This window comes from Hippoglossus stenolepis, chromosome 12 (assembly GCF_022539355.2).
Source record: "Hippoglossus stenolepis isolate QCI-W04-F060 chromosome 12, HSTE1.2, whole genome shotgun sequence".
NCBI classification, from domain to species: Eukaryota; Metazoa; Chordata; class Actinopteri; order Pleuronectiformes; family Pleuronectidae; genus Hippoglossus; species Hippoglossus stenolepis.
In genome coordinates, this window is record NC_061494.1 from 14929565 (window position 1) to 14941771 (window position 12207).

Consider the following 12207-nt stretch of genomic DNA (forward strand, 5'->3'; position numbering starts at 1 on the left):
AGTAGCTGCATGCTGGGTGGCTCTAATGATGTCTGAGGGCTACAGAAAAAGGGGAGCAAAAAAAAGGACATGAAGGAAGTGAGAGAAAGAAAATGTGTGGCCATATAACTGAAGACGAGGAGGAGGAGGAGAAGAGAAGATCCCCCGCTGTGTCCGGAGAGCAGGAGTAATAGACCTGTTTTCCTTTAACAGACTGAATAATGAAGATAGTCTGTGGTCAGACTTCACCTGGTGGCTTCTGTATATTACTGTGCACTGCCCACTGTACAGTTTCCACACAGGATAAACTCAGGATTCCACAATCAAGCATCACTAGGAAATATATATGTTCTTTTGTGCAATATTACATGAAAATTCATAATTGTTTAACATTCATACACAGAATATACTTCTGCCCTTAAGGGCCTGTGAAACTCAATCAAACCACAGCATAACTTCAAAAACTTGGTTTTAGCAGGATCATATTCTTGAAAGATTTTAAAGATTGGAAGGGAACAGTAGCTGAAGGTTCACCACTAATACTTCTGCGTATGTATGACTGGGACCTTATGCTACATGATCTTTGCTTTCTCCCTCATCCAATGAGAATGCAGCGTAACCCCACATGATGCAGAGTAGCAGAAAACTGGGAGTGAAATGTAACGAGTGAGGGAAAAGCTGAGAAAAGTTTGAGTAAAGGACATGTAATGACTCCCACAGAAAATCCTCCCTGATAATGGGAGAGAATCGTGATCTCAATTCTAAGCAAGAAAATCTAGATTTTTCTGAATTATTCAGCCCCGTTTAACACCTATATCTTCAGAAGTTTGTTTTGTTGGTAATATCAGACGATACTCTTACTTTACTCTTACTTAATACACTCCGATACAATACTCAGTAAAAGCTCCTATACGTCACTGCTTCCATGCAACCCCCACTACTGATGACATCCACAAAGCAAGCTGCTCTTGACAAAGGTGGTAGTCATTTGTCTGAAATGAGAAATCACTCATGCTATGAGTGATCATATGCTACGTGTTTGTCCATGAATAAGTGTGTTTGTGTGTTCGTGTGTGTGTGTGTTCGTGTGTGTGTGTTCGTGTGAGCTGATAATGAAGAGATAATTTCAGCACTTTTTTCCTCGTTTCTCTCTGTGTCTCTTTCCCCCACTGAGGCTGGTCCTTCTTGTCCCCTTCCTGCCATACTCCACTGCTTTTCATATTACTGTGCTTTTGTTTCTGAGCACTTATTTCTTGCCCGACTTCCCCCAGCTTGTTTTTTCTCTGGAAAGTGATAAGGAAGGAAACTAAGAGTGTGTGTTTGTGTGAGAGAGAGAGAGAGAGAGAGAGAGACAGACGCTTCATTGGATGTTAGTGTTATTTGTGGTTTGCGACTCCTCCGTGATTCATAGCAGTACCCACCCACTGCCGTTTAAATGGAGGTTGTAATATGTGCGACATAATGGGATGTGTAATCCGTTGCTTTGCACCTCTGGTTAGCAGTGTTGAGTGGAGCTGATTAAGATGTTTGCAAGACAATAAAGATAAAGTGGGCCCATTTCCGGGGTGTGCATGCTCCACCAGTACTACTAGCCCCTTAAAGTCTGAAACAGAAAACGAAAAGATGGAACTCCACAATCCAGAATTTATAAAGAAAAAAAGTTAGGCAGAGATATCGCGATTCTTCACTCGTTTCTCTTGTGATGTAGAGAGGACAGATAAGCGTGTGTTTTTTTTATGGTAAACAGAAAGAGGTGAGAATGGGGCAAGAGGAGGGCTCCTGCCATGTTTCCGCCAAAGCATCGTCTGTTATGCAACACATTTTTTCCCCCTGAGTGGTGGGGGTGTGTGGTGTGGTGCTGGAAACGTCTGGACGGACATTCAGTCATCAGCCAGTCATTCAGTCAGTCAGTCAGGCAGACTCACATCTTATCTCTGTTACAACTCAGTCGTACACAACCTGCCCGGCCAGTTGCACGTCCACCTCACTCATTTTCCTTTCAGAACCCGAGGGCCCAGCTTTTCATCGACTAACAAAAGCGCTGCCCATTTGTGAGAGGAGGAGGGGTGTGTGTGTGTGTGTGTGTGTGTGTGTATATGTGTGTGTATATATGTGTGTGTGTGTGTGTATATGTGTGTGTATATGTGTGTGTATATATGTGTGTGTGTGTGTGTGTGTGTGTGTGTGTGTGTGTGTGTGTTGGACTTGGGTGAAATCACAACAGAGGGAAGGAGTGAAAAAACAAAAAAGAGGAGATTCTTTTGCTACTAGAGGCAGCTATCTCCTCCCTCCTGCGTGGTCTTGGCTGCGGGTGTGTTGTTGGGACAGCAGGAAGGGGAGCTGGAGGAGAAACGTTAATCAATAGCCACAAGGTCAGATGGCCAGCGCCGGGCCTGTGCTGGAGCGTGCCCTGTTAGCGGTCCGTGGAGCTGCCTGGCTGCTGAGGGGGATTTGTAGCACTTGTCAGGGCTTTAAGGAGCCCTCTCCAGACCACTCGCTCTGGGTGTAGTGTGTTTGCGTGTGTGTGAGTGTGAGAAACATGCTGGTTAGCTGCAGGAGAGGGAGACATCTACTGGACACTCAGAGAAACCGCAGCACAGAGAGAATGAGGCCACCCAAATGTGTGGTCCCATTATGTGCAGTCAAAGTGGCCGTGTGCCCTGCATGATGTAAATTTTTGGAGGCAACTGCTGCAGCATAACGTCCGTACCTTCAGCTTGACAAGAGGCGTCTTGCTGCCCACCATTTGACCACATTTACACCAGAATCCCCTCTCACTCAGACAAGCAACGTACCCACTGATATTTAAGACTTTGTAAGTGCACTCCAGGTAATTCTACTCCGGTAATGCATAAGCTTGGAGGATTAGTAATACACTCTTATTCTCCAAATGTGTCTTTGAAGTTTTACCTTTACGCTTAGTTAAAGTGAAGAATTCAAGCTTTTGTGTTTACATGCCCTTATGTGTGTGCGTAAGAGAGAGAAAGAGAGACGGAAATAAGAGTGTGCATATTTGCTATAGTCTTTCTAAGATAAGCGTACCGCACTGAGCATTACACAGGAAAACTCCCTCGCTGAGCTCTGCGCTTCCATCGTACTCCTTCTCTCGCTCTGTTTCTCACAGCGGGTGATCTTGGGGGACCCTTTATCAGTACTGAACAGCTTTCTAGAGCCCTGCACCCCCTCCCCTCGCACCCACCTGTGGTTCCTCAGTTTGCCTTTTGTGCGGAGGAATCTAAGGCCGACCAACACCGATGCAGATGAGCGCAGAGGGACGGAGGCCAGGCCAGCACGATACCCATTAATCCAGCCCTAATCCATTTCTCCGAGATGGTCAGAGTGGTTGTGAGCACGGGGTTTATTGCTGCTCACTAGAACAAGATATGCACCAAAACAAAGAGACGCGATAAAGTCTAACAACCGTCTGTTGTTAGATGTGGGCATGAATTAGTTGTCTATGCCACGCTGATAACTTTGCCCGTGAGCTGGTGCTTCTTTTAAAGACCGATAGCAGCGGATCTCTCTCTTGGTTGCAGCAAGTGTTTTGGGGATTTTTCTCCCACAACTAATGTAAAGCAAAAGTTTCAGTTGCATCATGTTTCCATCCGTCGTTAGTGGCGCTGCTGTGGAAAATCTCAGTTTCGTGCATTTGCCAAAAAAAATGTGCTCCAGGCTGAACAAGCCCTACGATGAGTCACCGCATAAACAAGCTGGATTCTCTTTTTGAGAATTTGTCAGGCTGCTTAAATGCCGTTTGAAATTCAGAGGCTACAGACTCTTCACATGGGTGACCTGACAGAAACCTGTTCTAACACATGTGCCTTTTCTCCTCCTCCTCTTCTTTCACAGGGTAAAGAACCTTTAATGGCGTCCCGGTAGAGACATCAAGATGAACACGTTACCATCGATGGACCGGCACATCCAGCAGACCAATGACAGGCTGCAGTGCATCAAACAGGTGTGTATAAAGACCCATGTGCAGCAGCTTCTATTAGTCCTCCCTTAACCTCATGTGCAGACATGAATGTTAGAGACAAAGAAGAATAATGAATTTCCTTTGCATTTCTGCTCCTTTCTTACACTCTCTCTCTCCTCTCAGCACCTTATATGGGCATCACTTTTTCTGGCCATTAGCTCCAGTCACACAGATCATGTTGCACCGGGTCATAGAGAGAAAGAGAGAGAGGGGGAGAGGGAGAGAAGGAGGCAAATCTGGCAACAAACACAAGAAGCAACTTCAAAGAGACTTGCTACATAACAGACTCCACTTCTCTTTTCCCCCCCAACTCGTCCTCGTCCTGCCTTCCCTTACATCACGTTCCTGAGCCTTGACGTATGCCGGCCCTTGTTGTGGTTTTGCTTAAACGCTTCCTTGACTGCAAGCTTTCAGGAGAGAGACTCCTCGCAGTCAAGATACAGAACGAGAGACACCGTCAGTCAGACAGACGAACATCACCCAAGGCTACTGCCTCTGCCTGTGATTAATAGTATATGAAAACTCACCGGCTGGTTGGCTGGCTGGCTGGCTGTGGGCTTATTTGTTTATGCTACGTGGGTGTGATCCTTAATATCGCTTAACATCCATATGACACCGTGTCGTACTGGGAATGTTAAGGCTTTGAGCCGACGATTATAAGGTGACACATCCCTTTTTCTTCTGTACCTTCTCTTAAATCCCCACCCCACTCCCACCTGAACTCCTGGGCAGCCTATCTGAAGGAGCTCTCGTTGCCTCCGTTTCTTACTTTGATTGCACGAAGGAAAGTGCTACACATCAAAATCTTGCATAGTTATATTTCGAAAATGTCAGCTCTTCTCACTCAAGTAAAATTCTACGCTTCTCTTTCCTCGAAGCCTCCTCAATTACTTTGTCAGGCGTCACTGATGCGCCCTAAATAGCCAGAGTTAACACATCTAGCTCAATAAACGCACTAATTGTAGATTGGTTTATATACTTCTCGGCTCTGGCTGTAATAGAGCTAGTAGTAAAGCAGACTTCAAAGCAACGGAGTCAGTCGGCGAGCTCGGTGCCCGTGGCGGCTATGCTAGCAGGGTGTTGTTTTGGTGTTGGGAAAGCCACTGGCAGAGAGCCAGGTGTTCTGCTGTTATTCACGCAGCCAGGTAGGCACTGAGCGGCCTATCCTTGGCTGCTCTGAGAAAAAGGGAGGGGGGTAAGTCGGTCCATCATCTCACAGAGGATAGACTGTCAGACGTCTGGCTCTTTGTCTGCTGAAACCCCATCACTGCTGCTGCTGCTGCCGAGTCTTCTCCCTCCCTCCACGTTCCCTGTTCTTGTCCTCATCCAACCCTGAACAGCAACAACAACAAGAACAGCTCAGGCTCCATCCTCCTCCCAAAACTCAACAGAGCTATTTCGCTCTGCTGCCCCCCCCTCTCTCGCACACACACACACATACACACATCAGAGTCGAGGTTGTCAGGCAGAGTCGGTGGCGAGCGCTGCGGCAGGAGTAGCTGTGAGTTCAGATCTAGACAGACAGCCCCTGCTGTGCTAGTTCTGATTCCTCTCGTGCTGGAGGGTGATACGCCTCCCATCAAGCAGCAATGATGCCAGATTATATCACTCATCTAGAACAGGCTCCTCTCCTCCCTCTCGCTCAACAAGAGCATCTCTCACTTTCTCTTACTCTCCCTGCTTGTCTTCATCACCAGTCAGAGCCCCTGCGAGAGTCTCCGGCTAACTCCATAATGGCTAATCTTCACATCACAAAAGATGAGTCACTCAAGGCCTCTCTTGACGCTCATGATATCATTGGAAGCTCTCAGAGATTTTCTCTGTGGGCGGGTACCAGGGCTGACGAGAAGAGCTCTGTTCGCACCGACGAGCCCCTTTTGTCACAAGCCAACGAAAAGCAGCCCCTTTTAAAAACGCTCACCTCTGCTGCCCCCTAAAGACAATAGCTCTACCTTCTCCGCAATAACACACAAAACAAGATGCTTCAGCTCCAGATGAGAATAATAAATGCTTTCAAGTGGACTCAGTCTCGCCGACTGATCGAGCTGCAGCTCTGCGCCATTTCAGAGCTATTAACCTCCTGAGCTGCGAAGAAAAGGAGCCCAATTTTAAAACCGCTTATTGTGTCCTGCCAGCTTGAGTAGCCTTCAGACACTGGGAAGAAAAGACTCAACTGTTTCAGGCCTCAGTGAACAAGCGAGAGAGACAGACACAGAGGCTGAAAGAGATTAGACAACACACCAACGGCACGTATTGAGTCTGCACACATAGCTGCCAGGACCAAGGTTGTTTTCTTTGTGCACAGCCAGTGGACCTCTGGAGCCGCCGGTCTGTTACATTCTGCAAACAGGCAGTGAATGAGGGGAAGAGAGTGGAGGAGGATTGGAGGGAAAGATTCGGTTGCCGTGTGGGTCGTGGGGGTGAGGGCCGGGTTTTGCCAAGAGAGATTAACAAGAAACACTGGCATCATTGTTGATATGGGTGTGATCTTCTTCCCACAAAGCAGCAGAGCTCGGAGTGGGCGTACATGGGAAGGAGTCAAGGTCCTCACAGGGTTGTGCCGAAACACAAGGCATTAAATCAAGGCAGTTTGGTGGGAGAGCGCGAGGCTGCGAAACTATTTGGTTTCAGTGTTTTTCCAATTTGTACTGAATGTGAAGAAAAAAAACAACTCTCATTATTTCCCATTGTCTCTAATGGCAGTCTCTTTTTCTCTGCGTTTGCACAGCACTTACAGAACCCGGCCAACTTCCACTCGGCGGCCACAGAGCTGCTCGACTGGTGTGGAGATCCCCGGGCCTTCCAGCGACCTTTCGAGCAAAGTCTCATGGGATGTCTGACGGTACGCAAACATCAATTATGGTTTTTGTTGGGTTTTTCAGGTACTTTTTAAGGGGCTGGAGCAAAACAATAATTAGATTTGGATACTTTGGAAAACACAGGGGAAAAACGATGGGCGTGTTTGTCCACTTCTGAGGCGTTTGGCCTCCTTTTGAGATACTGTAGGTTATTACAGAATGTGTAATGTGCAATAGTCTAAACAAGATTCATATCGTATTTAAATAGACATTCAGCATTTCTTTGATGCCTTTTTCCTCTCTCTAGTAGCAGGGTATAGGGAAGCACCAGGTTTATTCAAGGCAGCTGCTCAGGCCGTAAGGGGCCAGTGACACAGGTTAAAGTCCTTGTCGCCCACTGCTTCTCTACACTTTGTACACACACACACACACACACACACACACACACACACACACACACACACACACACACACACACACACACACACACACACACACACACACACACACACACACACACTGAACAAGAGGCTTGCACAAGACCTCTGGTAGCTAGTCACCTCTGGCTAACGTCTTTCAGTTCACCACTTACCTCGCATCGATCTGGACACAGGGCCAGAGAGCTGGCCTGCACCAGGTGTGACAAAAACACACACACACACACACACACACACACACACACACACACACACACACACACACACACACACACACACACACACACACACACACACACACACACAGTCACACAAGGCTTTGGAGCAGAGCACTGCAACTTCCAAGTGTTTATCGCTGAGATCAGTCTCTGAAACACTGAAGCAACATTGTCCCCAGCTGAGGTAGTAGCGTGAGCAAACAAATAAATGCTCATTAATGTGTAAATCACAATAAAAGCCTCTTAAAGGATGATGAAGAGCTATACAATGGGGCCCACCACTGAGCTCCCTCAGCATGGGGCTGCCTCCATCAGCCAAATTGTTTCATCAGACTCTGAGAGGGAGCAGCTTCTTATCTACGGAGAATTACAGTGATGTGCAACAAGTCCGTTCTCGCAAGGATTTTGTGAACTTGCTTGTGAAATTTAAACATGACTGTGCATCTTTTGGAATCGCAGCCCCACGAGATTTGTCAAAGCGGAGGGAAACTAAAAGCGGTTCTCATATGGAGACGTCTGTTCCCTCCGGCATGTTGAACACGTGGAGGTCATACTTCAGTCCCTTGTGGAGTATCGGCTCCAGAGCTAAGAAAAGATGACATAACTGAGCCAGTGTGTTCTCAGAGCCCCCTGCCCCCCTTTAGAAGCTGAAAGCTCACGTCCCCTCCTCCAAAAATGTTATCATAGTAACGATAAGCTTAGCAAATAATAAAAAGAGATCCAATAGCAAATTAATAGACATAAAAAAAAAAGGCTCAACAGCGTCAGCAAACTCTTTAATGGTTTATTTGCCGTTTTCCCCTTTGTCATCCATGCCCCCCCCACCTCCTGCAGTGTCTTGATGCACCCCCCCAGTTTAAGAACCACTAAACTAAGCTGTCAGTGCTCTAGTATTAGCTCTGCCTGCTTGGCAATCTGTGGGTTTTTCTTCTTTCTTCATGCATCCTGTATCTAGAGTGTGGGTGATGTCAGTGCACGCAGACATCCGCATTATGTCTGTCTCCCGTCCCACAGTTTTCTAAAAAGAATCACCCACGTAACTCACCAGGGGCTGTCTGTCTTTCACACAGAGCCAATTCAACCACCAAGCAGGAATAAATCTACAAAACTGCTGCTTTTCCTCTTTACTTAAGCAAACAAACAAGAATGTGAATGGCCCAGTAACCCTAACCCTAGCTCCTCGGCATCTCTCGCAGCACTGAGTTTTATATTGACAGCAATATGGGCCTGGATGCACATCCTCAGAGGGAGATTAAGTTGAGAAATAAAAAAGCTTATGAGGTGAAACACTGTCAAATCCATGTTGAATCTATGTTAGCCTCTGTTGCTGGCTGCCTGCCTCACACAAACTGTCGGGCCGACTCAGTCACGCAGGAATTAAACGATCGACAACAGCACGATTTAAGCATTTGTCAGAATCCTCATTGTTTGCATAACAGGGTAAATGTTGTATTAATCCCTGGAATGACATCCTTTGCAATCAAATAAATATAATGTGATTCGCTGGAACTGTAGAGTTTTATATCACCATCCGTTGATCAAAAATAAACCCTATTTATTAGTGTATTTTCCATAGCTTTTCTTTCCGTGCTCTAGCAGCCATATTACCTGTGACAGGCACGTTATCGCTCTCGCTGTTTTGCTGGCTCTCTAAAAGCCACCCTGGCTGACCTTGTTAACGCTAATGTGTGTTTTAGGTCAGCGAGAGCAGAGGAGATGTCATCTGTTAGCAGATAAAAGCAGAGGGGTTTCCCTCCTTGTAATGATTTACCCCTGTCTTCCCAGTCCTGTCTACCATCACTCAGTCTCCCTGCAACATATACGTTAAAGTCCAGGATTCCTGCTTCACATCCCGTAAAACGTTCAGCCTCCTTTTTGAAGTCATTAACACAAAAAGCCTCATTAAAGTCTCACAGCCGGGGACTGGTCCTTCTCAAAAACTGGAATGCAAAGGAGGAAACTCTTCTTCTCCTCCTGCCTTGCCTACACACTCACACAGTTTCAGGTCAGTTTGGCTGGGAATGACATTAGCCCTGTAGCTATTTCCACACTTACATGGTCTGCAAGTGTAATTGAACCGACAACCTTTTGGTCAGGAGACAAACTCCGTTCACTCCGGGGCCACAGCAGGGCGTGTTTGAGGATAACCTTTCAGAGGCTCTGCTCGTTCTACAGAGCGACTGTGGTTTGGCTCGCTCACCTCTCTTGGAGGTTGATGCAGTCATCAGAGTCGTCCTGACTGTGGATCAGTGGAGCGCTCCAGACTACAGACTCCACATTAATCTCACTGTGTCTGTGTGTATGGGTGTGTGAGTGTGTGTATATTGAGTGTGTGTGTCTGTCTGAAGATAAATGAAGTTTCATGATAGCAGTGGCTCAGAATATTAACACAGTTAAGAAAATGAAAGAACTATGATGCCTTAACTATGGCTTACTGTTTATTTAGCATTTATTCTTCAATTGAAAGATCAATATTTTATGACATTGCATAAGAAAGTCATCCATCCATTATCTGTACTGCTTATCCTCTGAGGGTCGCAGGAGAAACTGGAGCCAATTGCATGAGAAAGTGTTATTTATTAAAGAAAGATAGAGTAGATTTACAGAATATCACCTGCAAATATTGATTGATAACTGATTAATAACTTCATTAATTTTTCAATCAAATTATGTCAATTTTTGACTTCCTAAATTTGATTGTTTTTGCCACCTGTGCCAAGGAGGTTATGTTTTCATTGGTGTTTGTTTCTGTATCTGTTTGACATTTAGCTGCATTACACAACAAGTACTTTTTACAAATTTCAGCAAAGTAGACCGGGCAGTACAGTTCAGGGATGACCACATTCAATTTTGGTGCAGATCCAGGAATCTTGTCATCGCCTTCTTTAAAATTATGAGTCAGGGCATTTTTGGGACATTTTCACAGATTTCCTAGGGAATAATTCAACAATCTAGAACCTTGAATTCTAGATGAAAAAAATCAGGCACATTTAGGGAAATATTATTTATGAGAATGTGAAATCTGGTGCCGCTTGCAGCAACCTGTGTATTCGCTCGTCTGAGTGCTTTTCTAGTTTTTGTTTTGTTTTATCTTATATTACAATTAACTGAATTCAGCAAGTTAATCAAATCTAACAAGCAAGTCTTCACCAGCACCTTTAGCTCTGAGTAATTCTTTCACTTATAGACAAAACAATTGACCCAGAAAATCCTCTGCAGATCTATAAACAGTGAAAAATAACTGACAGTTAATCTCTCATTTATATGTTGCACGATGTGAATGTACTGAAGATAAACTCCCTCCCTTAACTTCAAAAAGAGCTGCAACTGCTTTAACCTTGTGCTCATAATGATGTAATTAAAATGATGCAATGATTCAAAACACTTTACATAATGCTGAACTGATTAGAGCCGGAAGGACAGCAGCGATTCTCATGATCTGCCGCTCTTTTCCCAGGTGGTGAGTCGAGTTGCTGCGCAGCAGGGGTACGACTTGGACTTGGGCTACAGGTTGCTGGCTGTGTGTGCCGCCAACAGGGACAAATTCACCCCCAAATCTGCAGGTAAGACGCTGTTGTTTAACTGACATGGCAGCAGATGCATGCTCGTACATCATCCCATTCACCGCTGTTGACTTGCAAGACAACACAAAGCCCCATTGTTCCTCATGCTGCAATTACTCACTTTTTCATTTAGTAGAATTAAAACACATCACTGTGTGGCGTGAAGGTTTGCCATGCTCAGGAAGGTCAGGAAGGTTTGCCATGCTGTTACTCTGTTTAGGATGTGACTGCACAATGAAGCTGCTTATTATGTTTTAAGCAATGTTGGGATCTTGGTATTGGCAATGAATTAAACTCACTCACAATTTCATTTGCAAATTGCTTTGTTCAGTGTCAAGTGTCAGTTAAAGTTTTCTTGAATGTGTGGCTTGGAAATGTTAGATTTCTACAAATGGCTGCAGCCACAGACATCACGCAGAAAGCCCATAGAGCATTATAATGTCAGATATTTTTAGTCCCCATTAAACATTAATGTGCTATTGAGATGAGCTGTCTGGGTGGTAGCCTCACAAAAACAGTCTGCTCGACAGTCTCCCGGCACAAACCCACACTCGTATGTGCAGTCTACATGGACTTACAAAAACAAGAGAGAGAGCGAGCCCTTATGTCGTCCTCGGACATTTATCTATCAAATCCAATCCCCTCTCTGGATCCATACCTCTTCTTCCTGCCTCATGCAGTCCTGCAGGGGGGGGGCCTGTTCTCGTGCATTTGTCAAAGTGAAACGTGCAGAGGTGGCAGAGAGGAAGAGAGAGACAGAGAGAGATGGATGGCCGGAGAGGTGTTGCTGACATGACATGCAGTGGACCTCTCACTCTGCCCCGACAAAGCCGTAGCATCCCATCAGGCCACAGATAAACCTTTTGTTTGGCAGTTACATAAGTGGATGCAGCGAGAGGCAAATATTTTGATTCCACTGTCTGATTTTCTTTGTTTCTCCGACATGGCGGACGTGTCAGTGTTTTATAACGGGAAGAGCAGTGACAGCGCTGACAGAAACGGTTCTGAAATAGTATCCCATAATTCCTCATATGAGCTGCAGGGTGTTGCAACTGAATATACAGACGGCAGAAATATATCACTTTCTTCTGCTCATATGCTCCTATGATATGGACGTTTGCTTGAACTGAATATCCTCTTTCAGTCGCAGTGGGAAGTGTCTTGTTGGGAGGAACTTAAGTGGGCAGACAGACGTCAGTGTAGAATATTGATTGCTGTATTTCTCTCTCTGTCTGT

At 45.6% G+C, this 12207-nt stretch overlaps 1 protein-coding gene across 7 annotated transcripts in view; it reads left to right on the forward strand.

Moving 5' to 3' along the window:
- zmiz1a (zinc finger, MIZ-type containing 1a) overlaps nt 1–12207 on the forward strand; it is a 100491-nt gene that overhangs the window by 63369 nt on the left and 24915 nt on the right. For all 7 annotated transcript variants that reach the window (XM_035171938.2, XM_035171939.2, XM_035171940.2 and 4 more), the window contains 3 exons: nt 3829–3937; nt 6684–6797; nt 10866–10971. In XM_035171938.2, the coding sequence (XP_035027829.1) occupies nt 3869–3937; nt 6684–6797; nt 10866–10971 (289 nt within the window). In that variant the 5' untranslated portion in view covers nt 3829–3868. The remainder of the gene's footprint in view (nt 1–3828; nt 3938–6683; nt 6798–10865; nt 10972–12207) is intronic.